At 35.4% G+C, this 22,524-nt stretch overlaps 1 protein-coding gene across 1 annotated transcript; it reads right to left on the bottom strand.

Moving 5' to 3' along the window:
• Positions 1-108: 108 nt before the first annotated feature.
• Positions 109-14,893, bottom strand: LOC128235605 (uncharacterized). Its single transcript, XM_052950412.1, has 5 exons — positions 14,799-14,893; positions 14,121-14,279; positions 13,741-14,017; positions 11,870-13,662; positions 109-339 (listed from the first exon to the last, which is right to left on the bottom strand). Exons 1-5 carry the CDS (start codon positions 14,829-14,831, stop codon positions 109-111), a joined length of 2,493 nt encoding a protein of 830 aa, XP_052806372.1. The 5' UTR covers positions 14,832-14,893.
• Positions 14,894-22,524: the final 7,631 nt, after the last annotated feature.

Raw genomic sequence — 22,524 nt, 5'->3', positions numbered from 1 at the left:
CCTTAATAAAAAAATGAATGTTTTTATTGTTCTGTTTTAGCTGGTTTGATTTGATAACAGTCCGAATGGTTGGTTGCAAACCTTTTTACTATATTTTTTTGAATACTGTCACTTAAGTTTTTGAATAGGTGTTAAGTAGCTGGATTTGTCTATTGCCAGAACCATACCCCTGATAATTTTGAACATGAATACAAGCCTTGCCTGATGACTCCTGGTCTGAAGCGGGTCGAGATCGAGTCTCTGTAGCATGTCTGGGACACAGCCATCTTCTCTCGAAGTGTAATCATTCATGAAAAATCTAGCAGCATGACGCTGAATCTTTTCAATAGAAGTAATGTCCTTGACGTAGTAAGGGTTCCATATAACAGATCCATATTCAAGTGTGTAGAACGGCATGCGAGTGAAATATACTGCTAGTTTCCTACAATCTTGCGCAGAGTTTCGTAAATTTCTCGTCAGAAAGTAAAGTTAGCCTCTTTTTACAAATGTTACTGATGTAAGGTCTACTGACAATGTCAAACCAAGGTATGGATTTGTATTAACTTTGTAGTATGGTGTTGTCCAGATCATAGAAAAAAATCTGTCTTACACTTAGATGAAGCACTTCTTGCATTAAATATCATTCCCCATACTTAAGCCCAATTTTCAAGTTGTTTCAAATCGTTTTGCAATACGAGGTGGCCTTTGGTGTTGCGGATGGCCCTATATAGTAGGCAACCGAGGGCAAAAAAAAACGAGCTGTAGATTTCACTGTATCTGGTAGATTGTTTATATGGCATAAAAACATCAGAGGACCGAGTACTGTTCCTTGAGGCACGCCGGAGTTTACTTTTACACTATCCGACTTTTCACCCTCAACAATAACATTCATGATTCTGTTTTTTTAAGAAAGACGAGAGCCAAACTAGTCGGTTTCCTCTGATACCATAATTTTCTAATTTTTGTAGTAGTTTGTCGTGTGGGACAGTATCGAAAGCTTTCGAAAAGTCAAGTATAGCTATATGTACTTGGCACTTTTTATCATAAGATTGTACATAGTAGACCATCCATAGTTATTTATAAGTTATCAATAGTTGAGTTTCTATTGAAAACAAACACAGATCTAAATCCATGATTTCTATCAGTCAGAATAGAATGTTTCTTACAGTGCTTCAGTAAATGTCCACAGATGATATGTTCTAAAGTTTTACAGAACACTGCAGTTAGGCTCACAGGTAAATAGGAATAGATTGTATACAATTTTTCTGATATTTTAGTTTATTTTCGTTCTCAGTTTCTGATATTTTACAAAATACTGACTGGAACTGTCCATCAGCAAATCAGCTTTACATTTGGAGTCTGTTATGAGATTTCCAAGCCTTTTTTCATATTGAGTAACCAAATTAATATCGTATAAAAATGACGTCTTTTTCCGATACCGACGACATGTAAACAGGTTGTCGACGTGATGTATACGTTACGATGTTAGTAGGTGACCCGATATGGTATATCGCTCTCACCCGATATGGTTTCCTTTGCCCCGTATATCCCATAGAAGAAGAAGATTTTATTAATTTACAGCCCATGAGTTACATATAATATGAACATGTACAGTATATAAACATTTCCGATAGAACAACATTCAAAATCAACCATAATGTATAAACAAAGTAAAGTTATAACACATTTGATTATAATACTGAAAAATAAAGTTTGTGGAGAAAAGCGTCTACTATCTATACTGACGCATTTCAAACGCATTTCAAAGCTCATATAGACAAAACAACATAGTTTTCTAATAGAAGTTTTATTTTCGCTCGAAATCAGTTCTATGGATTTAGGAATATTTGGATTGCGCCAATAATATCGCTTAATGTATAAAAGTCTTACTTAATTCATGGTATAATGGACATTCTAAGAGAAAATGTAATTCATCTTCAAGTGTATTACAAAGTTGGCATTTTCGTTCATTTCTTGGTTTTATTTGGGGCTTGTGCCATCTTCCCATTTCTATAAAATTTCTAATCTATGTGAAGCTACTCTTAGTCGTGTTAAAGCTTTTTTGAATTTATTGTTTTGTATGGTGTTTTAAATATGACTGATAATTAAAAATTGTAAATAGTATGTATGCTGACGCCCTTGATGATTCTCGTAATTCTTCATTCATTTTTTCATGAAACAATCTCTAGCCCTCATCTTAAAGGTGTGTATAAAATAGTTTGTATTGTTGAACGCCAAACTTCAGCGAATCCCATATATTCTAACAATGTTTTTACTTTAATTGCCCAGTTTATTTCCGTTGCGTTGTTTTGTATATCAGTTAACATCGAGTAAGTTTGATAAATTTTCTTTCATACGTCATTGTTTTTTTTTCAACCAAAAGCGGATAAGTGATGTCAATCTATGGACATACAATGGAACTCTACCTAATTTTCCATATATAAATATCGGGTCACCTACCAACCTTGTAGCATAAAATACCGCACTCTAATTATTGAACGTTGTCCATGTGAAAACATAATCGAAGCGCTTAGCAGCCCGGCGTTCATCCAACCGATACAGTTATACCATCACCGGTCCCTTACATAGTTTGGCTGAATAGTTGATTTTAATTCCAGTGGCGGACGGTACGCGTGAACAAGCCTAGTCGAGGTTTTGACGAGTGTTGAGATACTGTACGCGAAGGTACAGGTTCCAAGTAGGTTGATGTGTTGATGCATACCAAATCGTGTAGAATATGGAACAACATGATGAGCTCGGTCTTGATGTGATTGTACTCACATGATTCCCAGTCCAACTCGTTGAGGCTGCTGGCGTTTCTATAATGATTGAAAGTGTACCGCGCAACTCTACTTTGTAACGTCTCAAGCGTGGAAATGTATTGCACAGTGCCAAAGCTCAATACTCGAAGTTGGACTGTACCATTGCGAGGTATGCATCGGATGTCGCATCCTTTCTTCGGACTCGACCGTTACTCTTGAGAAAGCTATTGCTCCTTTTGACAGTTCTGTCGATGTGTGTGTTCCAATACTTGCTTGACGCAATGTTTACCTAATGTATGTGAAGAAAGCGGTATCCTTTAGAAGTGATCCATTCAGCCGTTTTGAAAAGGCGGATGTTCTTTCTGTACCTTTAGACCGGCTGCAAATAACCTTCTCTAGTTTCAAATGATTGCTCAAATGATTTGGAGTATTTTGAAAAAAAATTTTTTTTTCAAGATTTCTTAGCTGCGGTTGATCTCCTGGTATGTTTGTTCCTTCTGGCAAAGTTGATTTTCTCGCTGATTTTCCTGTTTCTTAGATCATTTAAAACACTGGCTACAATTATTGTGTAAAACACTATTTTAATGTCAAATTAAACAGTAATAGCACGCCCTATAAGGGGTGCAAGTGAAATGCATTCACCCCTAGCTTACGCACCTTTAAACGTCAAATCCTGGATCCGCCTCTAATATTGTCACCATCATGTTTTATATCGTCAGTGGTGTTAAGGATGACTATAGGTACGTCTCTTTAAACCAACAGGATTTCAAGGGCATTTCGTGGGAGTGACAAAATCGCACACGCCCCCTCCCCTTCCCCTTAATGAGTCGACAACGTAACGTCATTAAATAAAGAAACATAATTCTTCTTGTACAAATCCATAATTATGAATAAAATAGTACAGATTCTCATTTCGAGCGAACTATTGGTTAGCCTCATTTTGAATTGAAATTTGTGCCAGCCGCAATATGGCCAAGATTATAAGTATCTTCCATGGCCGAGAGTGTAAGATAGGTTCATTCCGACCCGAGCGTAGGGTGTTTTGCGGAAACGAGGTTTACCGAGTTTCCGCAAAACACCCTGCGCGAGGGTCGGGATGAACCTATCTTACACGAGCGGCTATGGTAGATGCTTTTTCTCCCACCTCAGTTAAACAAAATTAAGTAAAAATGTAATTTTTGCTGGAACTCTTTTGTGCTAAGTGAAAATAATTGCGTATGGATATGCGATAGCTCGTGGTTGTCATGGATATGCGCGCAGTGATTCAGATTATGTTAATAGTTAAATCGGTCTTTAAATAGTTCTAAGGAGAGTGAAGCATTATTTCTTAAAAGGTGCGTGAAAACTGTTTTATGGTGACATTTGAAGCGAGAAATATTTAATTAGCGTTCTAAATATTGCCACAAGACATGATTTCCATGATGCTACAGACGACATTCTTCAACAAGGGACCATTAAAAAGGAGTTCCATACGGGTATTATATCTTCGCCCGTGGGCAATATAAGAATTTCTAGCATGGTTAAATTGTTGGATCTACTTATCTGAGGTGGGAGAAATAATACTATGAATTTTTGTAAAAAAGCGTCATAATTATTTTTTATGACAATTATAACAAAAGTATAGCATGTTACAATATAGACAGCCTTATGTATTCAAAATTGTACAATTCATCGTTCCAAGCGATTATTGGTTGCCCACATTTAGCATTGAAATTCTTGCATGCCGAATTATGACAAGGAAATATTCCCGTAAGGTTTTGTAAGGTCTAACATTAATGCCACAGGGTGAGAAAAATGTGCAGCCTGACCGGGGCTCGAGTGCTCTACCGACTGAGCTACCGGACCGCTTACACACCTTCTCAATACCTGATTAGGTAACGATACCGTGACATAGCTCAGTCGGTAGAGCACTCGCCCTGATAGCTAGCGGTCCCGGGTTCGAGCCCCGGTCTGGTTGCAAATTTTTCTCACCCTGTGACATTTGGCGCCCAACGTGGAGCCGTGGCAGCACTGTTTGGCAGCATAACGCGCTCCTAGTGTTAATTATGTGAAATAATTATTCGAGGACGAATTTCCAGTGCGGGGAAGTATCTCACGGTACCGATACCTACACTTGTGGTTAGGAGGTGTGTAAGTGGTCCGGTAGCTCAGTCGGTGATAGCGAGGGGTCGCGGGTTCGAGCCCCGGTCTGGCTGCACATTTTTCTCACCCTGTGACATTAAACTTGTTTAGATCCTTATGGATTCAACAATTTACAAACAATCGTTCAAACGAACTATTGGTTAGCCGCAATTTGCATTGAAATTTGTGCCGGCTGCATTATGACGAGAAAATAGTGCCGTAACGTTTGGTACAAAAGCCATAGTTCTGATGACAAGTTACATCCTTATGAACGCAAAATTGTTCAACATATTGTTTCGAACGTACTATTGGTTAGGTGTATTTTGAATTGAACAATTTTGCATTAAAATTAAATTTAATACGTGCATGCCGCAATATGACAAAAATAGTGCTTTAACGTTGGTAAAAAGTGCACTGTTTATTCTTAAAATAAAAAAGTCGCAACAATTTACATGTAAACATGATTACCAAATTGTAAAAATTATCGCTCCGAACGAACTTTTCGATAGCCGCATTTTGCATTGAAATTCGTGCATGCCACAACATGAAAGGGGAATAGTGCCGTAACGTTTAATTCAATGTGACATGTGACATGTTTGTTATGGCAAATTAAAAATTGTAAAACATTCTACATGTAAACATCCTTATAAATTCAAAATTATACAATTTATCGTTCAGAACGAACTATTGGTTCGCCGCATATTGCATTACAATTCGTCCATGCCGGAATATGACCAGAAAAAAGTGCCGAAACGTTTGGTAAAATGTGCCATGTTTCTTATGAAAATTAAGGTCATTACATTGTACATGCATACATTCCTACAATACAAAATTATACAAACTATCGCCACGAACAAACTATTTGTTAGCCTCATTCTGTATTCTGTATTTATCCTTGTGAAAAACACAATTCTTCAAACGATCGTTTAAAACGAAATGTGGGCTAACCGCATTTTGCAATGAAATCCGTACATGTCGCACTAAGATAAAGAAAAAGTGTTTTGGGAAAGAGAATCATGTTTATGATGACATTCAAAAAAATGCTTCATCATTCTACATGTAAACATTCGTAGGAATACAAAAATGTACACAATTATCGTTCCAAACGAACTATTGTTTAGCTGCATTTTACATTCAAACTCGTATTTGCCGTACGATTACTAGGGAAAAGTGAAATGATTCTGATGACAAAAAGTGCACCATTCTACATGACGAATATTTACGACATATCGTGAAATGATTTGGACTGAAGTTCAAAATTATTTTGATGAAAGCTGAGACTGAATGCTATTTCGTTAACTAATGTCCGGTGGCAGTCTTCCTACAATGTTCCGAAAGACCGCGTTTGCATTTTACTTGAAAATATCATTGTTTTGCATGCATGTTTAGCATATTTTGCCTATGAATAACAGCTACCAGATGTCGTGTATCCGAACGTGATGCTGATAGAACTGTTTTGAAAACATATAATTTTGACCGACTCCAAGGTATTGTCGATGAAAGCTACGTTGGAAAACTCTCACATTTAAATCTTGTATAATAAATAACAAAATTTGGACCGTTGTTCCAAGTTATTTTAAAGAAAGCTGCGACGGAATGATATTTCGTTAACTATTATGTCAGGCAGCAGGCTTCTAAAAATTCTCCGACAGACCGTGTTTACATTGCTCGTCTTTACATTGTTTTGCATACATGTCCAGTACATCTTTCCAATGAATAACAGCTTCCAAGTGTCTTGTATCCGATGATAATGCAAATAGTATTTTTGAGAAAACATTGAATTTGGAACGGCATCACGGCATTGTTAATGGGAGCTACGACAGAAAACTCTCACAATTTATGTTTGTATAATAAATAACAACTATCAGGTATGTTGTATCCGAACAAAAGGCAGACAATTGTTTTGAAAATATTTAGGTTGACCTTTGTTCCAAGATTTTTTAATAAAAGGTGCGGCGGAATGATACAATGTGAACTGTTTTGTTAGGCGGCTATCTTCTAATAATGCTCCGACAGACAACCTTTACATAACTGCTCTGTATGCATGTTTTGCATAGTTTACTAAAGAATAACAGCTTCCATGTGCCTTGTATCCGAAGAACAAAATGCAAATAGTGTTGTTTTCAAAAAATATAATTTGCGCCCGAACCAATGTATTTATTTACGGCACCTAAGACGGAATACTCTAACAATTCCTTGTTGTATAATGAATTACAACTACCATTTATGTTGCAGCCGAACAAAATGCAGGTTATTTTATTTTTGGAAAGATTGAATTTGGACCATTTTTCCAACTTATTTAGATAAATGCTTCTTCGCAATAATATATTGTGAACTATTATGTCAGGTATCAGGCTTCTAACAATGCTCCAACAGACCATGTTTACATTTTTCTTCTTATTTGCATTATTTTGCATGCATGTTCTGTATATCTTTCCAATGAATTTTAGATAGCAGTTGTCTTGTATCCGAAGATAATAAACGGCACTAAGGTATTGTTTTTAGAAGCTGTCTTGTATTTGAAGATAATGAACGGCACTAAACTATTGTTTATAGAAGCTACGACGGAAAGTTCGCACAGTTTATGCTTGGATTATGAACAACAACTATCCTGTATTTAAGCAATTTCACAAGTTGACACTCAATGTGATAACTTTCAAATCCAAATGCGCTTTCTAACACCGAATGTCAATTTCTTGTTTATGAATGACATATCAATATTCGAAATATCAGTCGAAAACGCCATCCGTCAATATGTGCTTTTAATTGTATCCGATGTACAAGTAATCTTGTCGTTTTAGCAAGCCATTAAGGTTCTACTTGGCAACACTGCCATTTGCATTGATTTAGTTGGCAACACTGCCATTTGCATTGATTTAGTTGGCAACACTGCCATTTGCATTGATTTAGTTGGCAACACTGCCATTTGCATTGATTTAGTTGGCAACATTGCCATTTGGGTTGATTTCGTTGGCAACACTGCCATTTGCATTGATTTAGTTGGCAACATTGCCATTTGGGTTGATTTCGTTGGTAACATTGCTATTTGGATTGATTTACTTAGCAACACTGCCACTTGGATTGATTAAGTTTGCAACACTGCCATTAGGATTGATTCAGTTGGCAACACTGTCAGTTGGATTGATAAAGTTGGCAACACTGCCATTTGGATTGATTTAGTTGGCAACACTGCCATTTGGATTGATAAGTTGGCAACACTGCCATTTGGATTGATGATATAATTGGCAACTTTGCCATTTGCATTGATTTAGTTGGCAACACTGTCATACGGATCGATTCAGTTGGCAACACTGCCATTTGGATCGATTTAGTTGGCAACATTGCCATTTGGATTGATTTAGTTGGCAACACTGCCATTTGGATTGATTTAGTTGGCAACACTGCCATTTGGATTGATCTAGTTGCCAGCATTGCCATTTTGATTGATAAAGTTGGCAACACTGCCATTTGGATTGATTTAGTTAGCAACACTGCCATTTGGATTGATTCAGTTAGCAACACTGCCATTTGGATTGATTTAGTTGGCAACACTGCCATTTGCATTGATTAAGTTGGCAACATTGCCATTTGGATTGATTTAGTTGGCAACACTGCCATTTGCATTGATTATGTTGGCAACACTGCCATTTTGATTGATTGAGTTTGCAACAATGCCATTTGGAGTGATTCTGTTAGCAACACTGCCATTTTGATTGATTGAGTTGGCAACACTGCCATTTGGATTGATTAAGTTGCCAACACTGCCATTTGGACTGATTTAGTTGCCAACACTGCCATTTGGATTGACTTAGTTGCCAACACTGCCATTTGGATTGACTTAGTTGCCAACACTGCCATTTGATTTGATTTAGTTGCCAACACTGCCATTTGATTTGATTTAGTTGCCAACACTGCAATTTGGATTGATACAGTTGCCAACACTGCCATTTGGATTGACTTAGTTGCCAACACTGCCATTTGGATTGACTTAGTTGCAAACACTGCCATTTGATTTGATTTAGTTGCCAACACTGCCATTTGGACTGATTTAGTTGCCAACACTGCCATTTGGATTGACTTAGTTGCCAACACTGCCATTTGGATTGATAAGTTGGCAACACTGCCATTTGGATTGATTTAGTTGCCAACACTGCCATTTGGATTGACTTAGTTGCCAACACTGCCATTTGGATTGACTTAGTTGCCAACACTGCCATTTGGATTGACTTAGTTGCCAACACTGCCATTTGGATTGACTTAGTTGCCAACACTGCCATTTGGATTGACTTAGTTGCAAACACTGCCATTTGATTTGATTTAGTTGCCAACACTGCCATTTGGACTGATTTAGTTGCCAACACTGCCATTTGGATTGACTTAGTTGCCAACACTGCCATTGGATTGATAAGTTGGCAACACTGCCATTTGGATTGATTTAGTTGCCAACACTGCCATTTGGATTGATAAGTTGGCAACACTGCCATTTGGATTGACTTAGTTGCCAACATTGCCATTTGGATTGACTTAGTTGCCAACATTGCCATTTGGATTGACTTAGTTGCCAACACTGCCATTTGGATTGACTTAGTTGCCAACACTGCCATTTGGATTGATTTAGTTGCCAACATTGCCATTTGGATTGATTTAGTTGGCAACACTGCCATTTGATTTGATTCAGTTGGCAACACTGCCATTTTGATTGATTTAGTTGGCAACACTGCCATTTGGATTGATTTAGTTGCCAACACTGCCATTTGGATTGATTTAGTTGCCAACACTGCCATTTGGATTGATTTAGTTGCCATCACTGCCATTTGGATTGATACAGTTGCCAACACTGCCATTTGATTTGATTCAGTTGGCAACACTGCCATTTGGATTGATCCAGTTGGCAACACTGCCATTTGGATTGATTTATGTGGCAAATATTTAAATTCGGATGTCGGGCGGCCCCATTTAATGTTGGTATCATTCGAAGGAGTAATGCTTGTCCTTCACTATATATTATAACATGCATGACCCACAATACATTATAAATAAAGTTGTTCAAGTATTCTTTCTTAATTTCAACTTTAATATGGCCAAATATTATTGTAATATTTTATTTTTTATAAGTGCTACATTGTTTTCTCTAAACACCAACTCTTTCAAATGATATCAACATAATATGTCACCAGGAATCCCAAATGCACATCATTGTACATCGGATATATGTGGAAGGTCAACTGGTACAGCACTGTTACTGCTTACCAGTAGGTGTATCGAAATAAATTGAATAGGTCAGAATTTAGGAACTACTTGGAGCATGTCATCGAAGCAATATCAGTTGTTGTTTTTCTAAATTGTCGTTCCTGACGTCCTTTGGATTTATATGTTGTAGGAGTTTAGTTGCTACATTTATTAACCTTTCTCTATCAACATGCTCAAAGTTTTATGAACTTTATTGATTTGTTTAGTCTACAGATTGGTGCGTACTGCTCATTTTGTTACTTTTCTTAATTCAAGTACATCATCCATATGTTAAGATTTCAGAAGGTATATGAGCCTTTTGTTTTATTTCATATTAATTAGCTCGCATCGTTCTTGTCCTTGGTGTGTTCCAGTTTGCACTCTTTAGACCTCAAGTAACGCGTAGCATTTCGCCCAGCAATATGTAAGGATTTTTTTATATGAGAAAATGCATTATATGACGAGTTTGAGTAGTTTAACATCTAGCTCTTAAATTACGCTACATATATTGCCCAATAACATATTCAAGACAATGTGTGATATGTTATTTAAGCTCAAAGCGGAACAAACACTAGAGAGTGATATGTTCCGTACTGTTATCGGTGATGACAACTTTAGTTTATAACCTTATTCTCAATGACAGAGATCGTTAGTAAACACTATCATCAACGTTTAAGAACATGCATTATCCAACCGGATTTATTATTGATCGAGTAAACACGTTATGATATTTGATATTAAATTCACTTTGTTTGATTGTCACATGTATGTCCATCGAAAAACTGCATTTCATTCATAATTGAACTAATAAGCTGACTAAGCCATTTTGGTACGGCTCAACGTAAAATTGGTGACCCCAAACATTGCGTACACGAAATAGTGGCGATCATTTTAAAGTTTAAAGCTGTACAATATCGCAAACCATCCAGAAACTATCAAACATACCCATATAGTAACAACAAGATTCTTGGTACATTATTAAAAGTTCATTTTATTTGAGTCCCACAATTTCTTCGTTAAAAGCCTCACTCTCACAGATTTACCGTTTGTACAACTCTTTAATTTTTTTATCTTTGAACGAGCATTTTTTTTGCGAAAATGCACGGACACCATTTATATAAGACTGCTGACAAAACGTAGATAGCAGATTTTTATATTTAAGATCAAAAAATGATGTTTTATGCATTTTTCTTAAACGGTTTAAGCCACAAAACATTAATTTTCGAACGAAAATATGAAATCTGATTTTTTGTCAGCAATCTTAAATCATTGGTTTGCAGAAATTTATGCATAAATTTGCTCTTTCCAAGATAAAAAATAAATAAAGTTGTAAAAATGGTATATCTGTGAGAGTGAAGCTTTAAAAGAAAAGCATGAAAACAAACAATTATTTCTTAAGCAAGCAAATATTGAGCCTAACTCAAACATATTTCGAAAAGGCTTCACGGCGTTTTTAGATTTTCTTTATATAGCTTATATATGTCTTTAGTGGTACGAAACATAATAAAGCATTGTTTTTGCTTTTGACTATCAGTTGATTATTACTTGCAAGTACGAAAAACAACGTTATTCATGTTCACATTCACTTTTGGACCTGGGGCACGAATGCTTGTCGGTATTCGGAAAGGCTTATTTCTCGAAGGAAACACCGTTTGTTCTAATTCGTACTTAGGCCGTATGCACGTTTCTTTAATGAAATTTTCAATAGTCGAAGGGACTGTTTTACTTATTTCACAGTCGTGAAAACTACAACGCACACTTAGCGAACATGCTCTAACACTTTCGACAAGTTTAGTGAAAGCAGGAAATGATAGGATAACTTCATCAAGGGAAATGTTTTGCAAGCTTTTTGGCAGTTGCATATCAGCGTCATTGCAATTCACGTGCATAAGTTGTATGTCACGAACATTCTTTATTGTCTTAAGTGCATCAAACAATTCTAACGAACTGCATTCTGGTCCACTAGCGTAGAGTTCCTCTAACTTTTCCGAACCTGTCAGTGCATTGAGGATGATTGGCCAAAAGCTTTTGTTCTTTCCAATGCTTTTGTTCTTTCCAATGTGTTCACCAAGAAAACATGTCTTAACCGAGAGAGTTTCTAAAATCAACTTGTCCATGTCAACATTCCACAAACATATGCCTGTCAGGTGTTTACACTCGCTTATATCTAACACTCCTACTACACTGACGTTCATCAGAGTAAGCTCTTTTAATTTCACTGAAAATCGTAGATCGTTCGAAAATGACAAGTGGAATAAAGCATCCCTTTCATCTACAGTACGTAGAAAGCAATAGTGTAACGTTGGTGCATGTATACACACCTCTGAGAGCTTTACTCTGGTTATTGTTAGAGATCTGAGTGTGTCACATGCGGAAAGATCTAATTTATCCGTCAACTGTATATACCGCAGTTCCAACGTATGCAGGTTCAGACATATATTTAGATTTTGTGACGTGAATTGAATAGTTTTGCCATGCTCACCATTGATAAAGACATACAATAACGACTTCGAAGAGTTCTTGATAAAGAGATCCATGTTTTTGACTTCAATTGAAATTTCCTTGTGCCAAATGCAAGCAAGCGAATGTACCCCAGTCGTGTTCCTCTGTAAAGCTGGATAATGAAAATCCAAGTGTTTGTCAATTACCAACTGGCGCATTTCAATGTTATTTTCGACTCCATTTATTTTCGATTCCTCGTATCCCTTCAGGGTTAAGTCTCTTGATTTCCGCACATCTAAAAACCTAATGCGGTCGCACTTCTTCATTTGGTCATATTTCATTTGTGAAAGTTTATCGTGTGCTCTGCTCGCTAGTTTGCCGCTCATGCCACAGAAGAACAGAAACATTTCTGTTAAAACATCTTTTTGTCCTGTTGTCTCAAGATGGTCTAAAAGCCTGCTCAAGAGATCATCACCGTTGTCTTTACATACCAGATACAAACAGCACAACAATTCTTGATATGTTGAGTGCAAAAAACTGTAACGGCAAACCTGTCTTGCAAGTTTCCCCCTTTGCTCGTCCTTGGACAATAGACCTGCAGTCAGTATAAAGCTCACTTCTTCTTCTCCTCTAAATGTTGCGCTTACGGTTGCTTCATCTAATACTTGATTGCTTGTAGATTTCAACGCTGTATAGGCAACTTCTCCCAATCTTAAAAGAATTGATTTGTGCTCCTGACACATGTCCGCATCCTGTTTAAAGCAAGTTGGTAAATCAATAGTTTCTGATCCATCGGTGACGTCTTGCTGCTTTATCTTGAACATCTTTTTTGCCCTCCCAAGCAACATGTTCAATATTTGGCAGTATGTCTTACATCTCGAGTCAACAAGTGTCTTTTCATCATGAAAGATACAAAGTAAGTGTATGCTTTCTAGTGGATTTGACAAACAGTCTTGAATATTTTGCCTTTCAACTTGTTCAAGAAATTCAGAAGCATCTACAGCATACGATTCTTTCACCAGCCTGTTCGAAGCTTCCTCAAGTTTAGATACCTTTTCTTCAAACATTGGACCCAATGGTAAAGTACTGTAGTATTTATCGTAGAAGACGCGTAAGTCTTTTAACATGCCTGAAATGCATTACATAATTAAAGACACGTACTACTTTGAAGCAGAACCGACAAAAACCGAAACATCTGTGCTCTTACCTTCAACATTTGAACTATATGACGCTCTGTCACGCTTTACTCTCTTTGGCAAGTGGCCATCGTCAGATTTGACTGGCCGTTTACTAGGACGTTGTCGACCAAGAACTGAAAAAAGTTGTGTTACATGGTCCAAACGCGAAACGATGTCTTTCATAGTAACACTGTCGTCATCCCTTTCTTCATTTAATGCCTTTTTACAATCTTCCATGGCACCTTTTTCTAATACAAGAAGTTTTCCAACTTCTTCGGAAGTGACAGTCAATTTGTTTGTCTCTAACTGAAATTTTATAAAATTCATGTGTGTTTCATTTCAAATCAGCGTTTGACAATGAAGTAAATTATTGAGATAGACAAAATACATGAACTTAGAAAAAACTAACCTTTTTCAACTCCGTAACTGTAGAAATTGCTTCCGGTTTGCTACCAAGACACTTTCCATCTGTTAACAAGTTTGTTAAGGCTTTGAAAATTTCCGACATTTCCTGACATGAAACTTGCATATTAGGGGAGTGGCATAGACTTCGACAGAACCGGCGGACCTGCAACATTTACAAAAGCATTCTTCAGTGCAAAACAACAACAACAACAACAACAACAACAACAACATTTATAATACAACTTATTGATTCTTAATGTAAATGGAAATTCATTTTGCTAAATTCCACTCAAGTTTAATAAAACCTCCAGAGTAAAAACGCAGTTCCATAAACCCTGTTTCCCTTGGTAAACAAATGAGATAATTTGATATTCATGATAAATGTCGATGCCTTATGACTCCATATAAGCCTGATATAAATTGAAACGGTAATGCGGACTGATAACTAATATTTAAATTCAATGACTGAAATTACATTGCTGATAACGTTATTGCATTTGTCTGTATATGTTTTTCATTTCAGTTAAACTAGGACATGAATGATCTATTTAGCTTTCGTTCATTGTAAAAACGCGTCTTCAATATCGTTTTCTGTATATTTTTTATGGTTTATTTCCTTGCAATATAAAAATGAACAACTTTAAAAGCACTAAAATCTCAGACAATAGTTATTAGCTCTTACCTCCTCAACCTTTTTTATATCGTCAAAATACATTTCGAACTGATCACAGTTTTGTATGATACTAAGAATCCCATTCAAATCTGTTTTTTCAGCAGATTTCGAATCACTGTAGCGTCAGTTGGACAAAAGCACTTTGCAACTTCCCACTCGTTGGAACACCAAGCTGACGCATCAGTATTCTTCCAAGATGGTTAACCATATCTGTGATGTTTCACTTGGGCCTGGACAATGTCTTTTCTAAAAGTTCTAAATGGCAAGCTATGAGCACCATGGACCAACTCATTACTGTTAAGATTCAGATCTTTAACTGTGTCATAATTAGAGCTTTGTATGACCCAACGCTCCTTATAAATTACGAACTTTACCAATTAGAACACTCTGCAACAGCAAGGTCCGGTGCTCTTTAGGCCATTTCAGATTGTGCTTCATCCTTTTTAAATTGAACGAAATATTTTGTATTTTTACTCCAGGTTAAACAAGCCTTATGAGTGTGTTTTTTTAAATCAAAGTAATTCGATTTGCTCTCCCTTGATTTCTAACTCCTTCAATTGTAACTGAAACTGCCTCCCTTTACGTTCATTGTCAAACTGTATTTGCATCTCTTTTTTCTCACCACGTTCTTTTTCTTACTGCATTTGCATTTACATTTGTTTCTCTTGCATCTGTCTCCATTTCACTCACTTGCATAATGTAGTTAAAGTTCCCTTAATTTAATTCAAACTGAAGCTAGAAATATTTTTAGTAGATTGATAAGATTTGTGTCCGGGACGCTAGCGAGAATGATTCATTGTAAGATTAATAATAGAAATTGATCGGACCCATTGTTTTGATAATTTAGCCGGGATATGCAAGATACGTATACAAATATAGATAAAGCAAGGTTTCCATGATCCTGTATTGGAATTTGATCGGCTGGCAGCTTGGAGAGCTTTGGACGAAAGTATATATTTTCAGTAAGTGATGTGCGAGTGAAACGACATGAATGATGATAAGTTTCTGTTTGAAATAAAAATAAATTAATTGGAAAACGTTCCAATGTTTAGAAGGTTATATTTCATTATAAGTTTGCTTGCTATAAATGAAATTAATAAACATTGAATAATAAAAGGTTAGCTTATGCATTTGTCCATGGCTAGATAACTTCAGAGCATTTTTTAAGTATTTTTGAATGTCATTAAAAGATTTTGCGAACCTCTATTTGTTATATTTATTGCGTTATGTTGATTGCAATTGTGTATATGATGTATGTGTCTTGATTACTGTGTTTAGGTGGTTTCATATTACTGTTCCTTTACGTACAATTGCGTTACATTGTGTTCCATTTCGTTCTGTTATGTTGAATTAGATTGACTGCTTGACTGTTTGATGGTGTGGAATAAATGTGGACGAGTGTATCAAAAACGAGTTTCGGTTTTGTGATTTGAAACTGCGATACAGACTGTGATTCAACAATGACACAGAGTACACGCACTAAAAGACGAACCAAAGCAATCTTAACGTTTGTTCACGCATAGCAGATTTAGTTTCAGACACATACTTATGCTTGGCAAGATTGAGAAAATCAGTCCTCCTAGCCAAATAAACTATCCAATGGGAAGGGGCAGCTACAGAATTATCTAAATTGAATGACATGGCTTTTTGTTGCTAGTTTGAACCAAGAAATTAATATAAGTAATTTGCACCTTATTGCAGTAACTCAATAACTGCATATATAAATAGAAGCAGATATTTAGTTCTTGCACTAAGGTGATGAATTGTATAACAGTAATATGAAAAAAAAATCAATATTGAATCTGCAAAACAAAATTCAACCACGGACGAGCCCCCAATTATGTTACGTCCACCAAGCGAAGCAAAGAAAGAGAAAACATCAACAAAATGTACTCAGTGAGATTTTACAAATGTTAATTTAAATAAGAAATGAAATAATTTTGATTCATTGAATACAGAATTATGTCAACAGTTCATAAGTTCACAAAATATATTCCCTGGTCTTGGTAGTATTAATGTCCTCCGAATAAAATCCCTATACATTATGAAAGATACTATATGAGCACTATTTATATCTAACATCACAATAACTCTCACAAAAAGTTATCATCATAGAATAATTTGATTTAAGAAATGTTCTAGCACTGGTGAATTTTTAAAAGAAACTTTATTTTTACTACATATACCAATTTTCAAGTGTGCTCTTACATGCCAAATGGGAATGTTCAAGAACATACTACGCATATCCTGAAGAATTTCTTTTCAAATTCTATAAAAAAATCATGATTAATCTGAAACTTCTGAACATTGAATTAACACAAAACTCTAGATCATTTTTATTCGTATCAGATCCTGATATTGAATATTGAATTCCAAACATATCGGGAAAAAATATTTGAATTAATCTGACAAATCACCAATCAATCAAACGCGATTATTTAAGTATTAAGTATGAGTTTTAAAATAAATGTACATGTAATGTATTCTTAATTTAGGACCTTGTTTAAAAGAAAATAATCAGAATCACGTTATTACCTCTAATGCCTTCTTAATTCGAATTTGACACCCCGACTCCAAACTCCGAATCAAACAGTGTGTTGGCTGCCACCTACACCAATGGATAAAGTGGTCAACTTGGATAAAACAGTGTTGAAACTAGAAACATTCCGGAAATTCCGCATTTCAGCCCAAATTGTGGCTTGCTAATGGTCTGTTCCGATTTATATTTTTCTTAAAAATGACTATCATTGTGGTTATCTATTGTTTGTCAATAGTTGTATTAAAATACTTTAAGATGACTATTGTTAACGACAGACCTTAAACTAATCTGGACTTACGTTCAAAGTCATTTAAATCAGAGCTGCGGTGGAATGTTATTTTGTCAGCTTTTATGTCAGACGGCATTTTTCTAATAATGCTCAGACCGCGTTTACATTGTTTTACATGCATGCGTAGCATATTTTGCCAATGCATAACAGCTACCAGTTGTCTTGTTTCCAAACATAATGCAGACAATGCTGGTTGTAATTTTTGACAGAAGCTACGACATAATGCTCTTACAATTCATTCTTGTATAATAGAATAACTACTGTTATTCAATTAATACTATTTTGAAGAAAAATACATTATTGGCCGAATACAATCATGACTCTGTATCTGATAACAAAACTATATTATCAGGATACAGTAATATAAATATTTTAAACACATTAAAATCAATACCTTGATAGTTATAAGTACATAAAATATCTTCTATGTCATTAAGATGCATTGAAAATAAAAACGGAGATAAAGATTCTCCTTGAAGTACCCTAAATAAAGATGAAAAATCATTACTTAATTCATTATTATATTTCACGTTTTACTTAACATACATATACATAGATTGTATAATATCTAACATCTTTCCCCACCAAATTTGATCAATTTTTATCAGAGTAAAACTCTAACAACATAATCAAATGCTTTGGAAAAGTCAACAAATGCTGCATATACTTTCTTATTGCTATCAAATAAACATGTGATTGTACTTTGTAATACAAAAATATTATCAATAGTGCCCATCATTTGCCTAAAACCAGCCTGGGCCTCATTATACACATGATAATCTTCAGACTAGTATTCAATATTTTTGTAAACAATTTTTCCACAGAGCTTAACAAAGCAATACCACTATTATTACTTGGTTCATTTACAGCCCCTTTCTTATGTAGTGGTACAATAAACCCTTCTGACCTTTTGTCTGGGAAATAACCACAATCAGGTAACTTATTAAACATTGTTCATAATACATTGCAAAACACCTCATTATGACATCCCACTTAGAAGAACTCATTTTTAAAGTAATCCGGCGCATTGGCGTAACCATAATTAAGTTTTTTACAAGCCTTTCTAACTTCACCAACAGTAAAGGGGACATTTAATCCTTGGAACATGACATTAAACTCACTATCTAAATACCTTTCAATAAAATGCAACACATCTTCGTCCGGCTGAAAAAATATACAGGACTTAAAGTACTCAACAAAATCATTTGATGTAAGTAAACATGTTTTTTGTACTCTGGAACCTTTTAACATCTTCCAGTACAACTTAGCACAACAAAATCTTATTATTTCCAATTTATGTTAAGTTATTTATAGCCTGCACTATATTCATGATATTTGTCTAAAAGTATTCAGTCATTTATAATTATTTATTTCAAGTCTATGCAGTCTTCATCAAAATAGTCTTTTTTTACACTTTTAAAACTAATATCATTAGTATTACTATTACTTATACTTTTTTAAACAAAGTATATTGTTCATAATATATGTTAATGATTGAAGGTTAACATCTAAACATCTCATTATTGTCTCTAGAAATATTGTTTTCATCATATAACTTAGAAAATTTATGCCAATTGTAATTTATCATAACAGGGAAAGGAACTCTATTAGTTTATTTCTACCGTTCCAATCCTGAAATTTAATTATGTATTTGTCTTGATATGTTGACTAATTTTGCTCAATAAAATATGTTTAGACCAAATTTATCAACATTACACTCAAAGCATCACCCATAACATAACCATCAGGCAATACATTTAAAACATAATCAGCCTTTTCACCTGTCCTAGCATTCCAATCTTTTTGGAAATGAATATATATATTGAGGAGCATTGACCTCTCAGCATTTAGCAAATGCAGCAATTAAGTGCCATTCATGAATGTCAATAGGTTTGAAGAATAAAAGGTTTGTCAACTATTTGATCATCATATGAATCATGTTAATAGTTCTCCCGGGCTGGAGAAGTTTTGGAGGGTACCCGGGTACAATTCTAGTACTCGATACATAACCAATATAGCAATACCATTTCATGATTTGTTCTTGTTATCTGTTTTTACATTTGCGGAGTGAAATCAATTTACAAGTACTGGGGTAGCCGCGGGTAAATGACGATCAAATAACACGTCTAGTTTTCAGATCGTTCATGACCTAGTTTGGAGGAATGCAGGGGCAAACTAGTGTGTTCGGATTGAATTCTTTTTTTGATGAGTTCATGCGATTTTGAACCGTAACCAAACTATCATGTTTTCCATAAAGCGCTGACGAATACAGTAGATTAAAATGGGCTCATAAAAGTCTATGCTAATAACACTTATATCGTGGATAATTATAAACAATCAGAAATTAAACAGGTGCAAAGGCTAAATATTTCTTCACATTTCCTTTTTTGGAAGAAGGAAATCTTAGGAAATTGCTTTATAAACAACACTCAATTGTGTTGTAAGATGTATATTGACGATTTTTGCAGAACATGACGAACTCAGTCATATCAAATACCCATGTTCTATTTTTTAATCAGTTTATCTGCTGTCGATTTATGAGTATTTATATTGAGTATTCTATTAAACTCTTAACATACTAGCGATCAGGTTCATGTATTTTCCTCATAAATATTTTCGTGCCGATGTTTGCAACTTGTCATGGTGCTCATATCTTTAATCAGTTGTCATTTGGTGTTCATATTTGTAAACAGATTCCATTTCGTTGTTCTTATATGTAAACAGTTGTCATTTGGTGTTTATATATTTAACTGTTGTCATCTAGCGTTCATACATAAAACAGTTGTTATTCGGTTTCCATATATGTAAAAAAGTTGCCTGCTGTTGCTGTTGATGTCACATCATGTTATGTATTGAAAGGCGCATTGTCGAAACGTTTAGATATAAAAGTTAAACAGCACATACCGACTTATATATCGTTATGTTGTATAGTTATTTAGGAAATATGTACAATATTAAATCCATAAAAATATGTATTATTTTATTGTCCTTGTTTTGGGAAATAAAATATGATCAGATATATATCCTTGCTTCAAATCACAATTCCTTTGAAACCGCAATGCCACTTTTGATGATACTTTTCTGTCATCCTCGTGGTAGAATTCTACAAAACTATGTCAAATGAAAATTTTAACCGTGATAATTCTTTGTTCTTAAAGCTTGTTACTAGTTAAATAGTAATTATTATGTTATTATTTCCTACCATTTGTCGTTAAAACAGCACATATTTGTTTTATGGGACAAGAAGTAAGACGTTTGTACTCATTGAATGAGAAGAAAGAACGGTTGATCCGAACGTTATCAGCTTAATAATATCATGTGTCTTCACCATAGTGGAGTGGTGATGGGAGCGACTTCGCAATTCATTTAAATGCCTAGTTTAAGGAATGTTTGGCATGGTAATCCCCTGCTGTGCATCCCCTGCTAATTGCACTGGTGTCACAGTAGGGGCCAATTTCCTGTGTATTCGTTTGTTGGCTCAGGGCCATTTAGGGTCCATTTCTATAATAAAACTTCCAAAACTGCACAGCAGGATAAGAGGGATCAAGGCAAGTAGATTAAGATCAATAAACAGAGGTTATGTACTGTACACAGTTGTTGTAGTTGTTGTTGTTTTTGTTTTTTGTTGTTGTTGTTGTTGTGTTTGTTGTTGTTTTTTTTTTTTTGGGGGGGGGGGGGGGTCACTTATAGAAGGCTTAAACTAGGAACAAACAACCTGATCTGTTAAAGTAAGGAATGATCCGAAGAATGTTAAGCACATCGATGACACATGTAAAATTAATGCAAATCTACGGTCGTTGCCAACATATTCTACAAACGCTTTTATAACAATGTTATTTCGTGTGTTTTTTTAACTTGCCACATATTCTGCTGACATTTAGAGATGGTGGCGAATACACATGGCGAAAAGTCATAACCATAACTAGATTGTCGTCAAAAAAGGCTTGGTCAAAATTGCAGGCAAATGTTCATGAACTTTTATCAAAAGGAAGATGTTCAAATAGAAGTCCCAAACCACTTCGAAACTTTCCGTTTCAGACGATAACTGGTGACATAGACAATTTGAACAAAGAGCGTTCAACGCACACGATTCCAAAATCATCCTTAGTCATTAGTCAAAATACTAATAGTACTGCAGGGACGGTTGGCAAGATGACACTGTACTCTTTCTGGAGAGGCAAACTGAAATGTTTCCATAGTATATATTTTATCCCCCGCCGAATCGAAGGTTTCGGGAGGGGGATATTGTTTTGGCGTTGTCCGTCCGTCCGTCATTCGGTCCGTCATTCCGTCCGTCCGGTAACATATCTTGGTAGGCATTGATCAGAAAATGTTCAAACTAAGTCAGAATGTTCCCGTGGATCAAATTTCGACCACGTGTAAAAGTGGGTCACATGGGGTCAAAAACTACGTCACTAGGTTAAATTTTAGAAAAATCTTTGGAACATACTAGAGGCATTATACATGGTCAATTATTCATGAAACGTTATCAGAATGTTTTCCTTGATGAACTCTTGGTTGTAAATAAAACTGGGTCACATTTGATCGAAAATTAGGTCACAAGGTCAAATCTTAGATTTTTTTGTCCGGAACCATATCATGGTAATGATTGGTCAAGTTATGTTTAAAATTGGTCATGATGTACCCCTTGATAAAATATGGACCACTTAAAAAAGTGGGTCACATGGGGTCAAAAACTAGGTCACTAGGTCAAATCTTAGAAAAATCTTTGGAACATACTAGAGGCATTATAAATGATCAAGTATTCATAAAACTTAATCAAAATGTTTTCCTTGATGAAATCTTGGACATATTTAAAACTTGGTCACATATGATCAAAAATTGTGTCACTAGGTCAAACTTTAGATTTTTTTCGTCCGGAATGGAAATGATTGGTCGGATTTTGT

This window comes from Mya arenaria, chromosome 5, assembly GCF_026914265.1.
Source record: "Mya arenaria isolate MELC-2E11 chromosome 5, ASM2691426v1".
Taxonomy (NCBI): Eukaryota; Metazoa; Mollusca; class Bivalvia; order Myida; family Myidae; genus Mya; species Mya arenaria.
Note: the sequence above shows the minus strand (reverse complement) of the source record. Positions and strands in the feature narration are given on the sequence as shown.

Coding starts and splice junctions, on each gene's coding strand:
- LOC128235605 (XM_052950412.1), bottom strand. CDS start 14,831: ATGTATTTTGACGATATAAAAAAGGTTGAGGAG. Junction 14,280..14,798: donor ATATAAAAAAGGTTGAGGAG/GTAAGAGCTAAT, acceptor TAAATGTTGCAG/GTCCGCCGGTTCTGTCGAAG. Junction 13,663..13,740: donor ATATAGTTCAAATGTTGAAG/GTAAGAGCACAG, acceptor AATGCATTTCAG/GCATGTTAAAAGACTTACGC.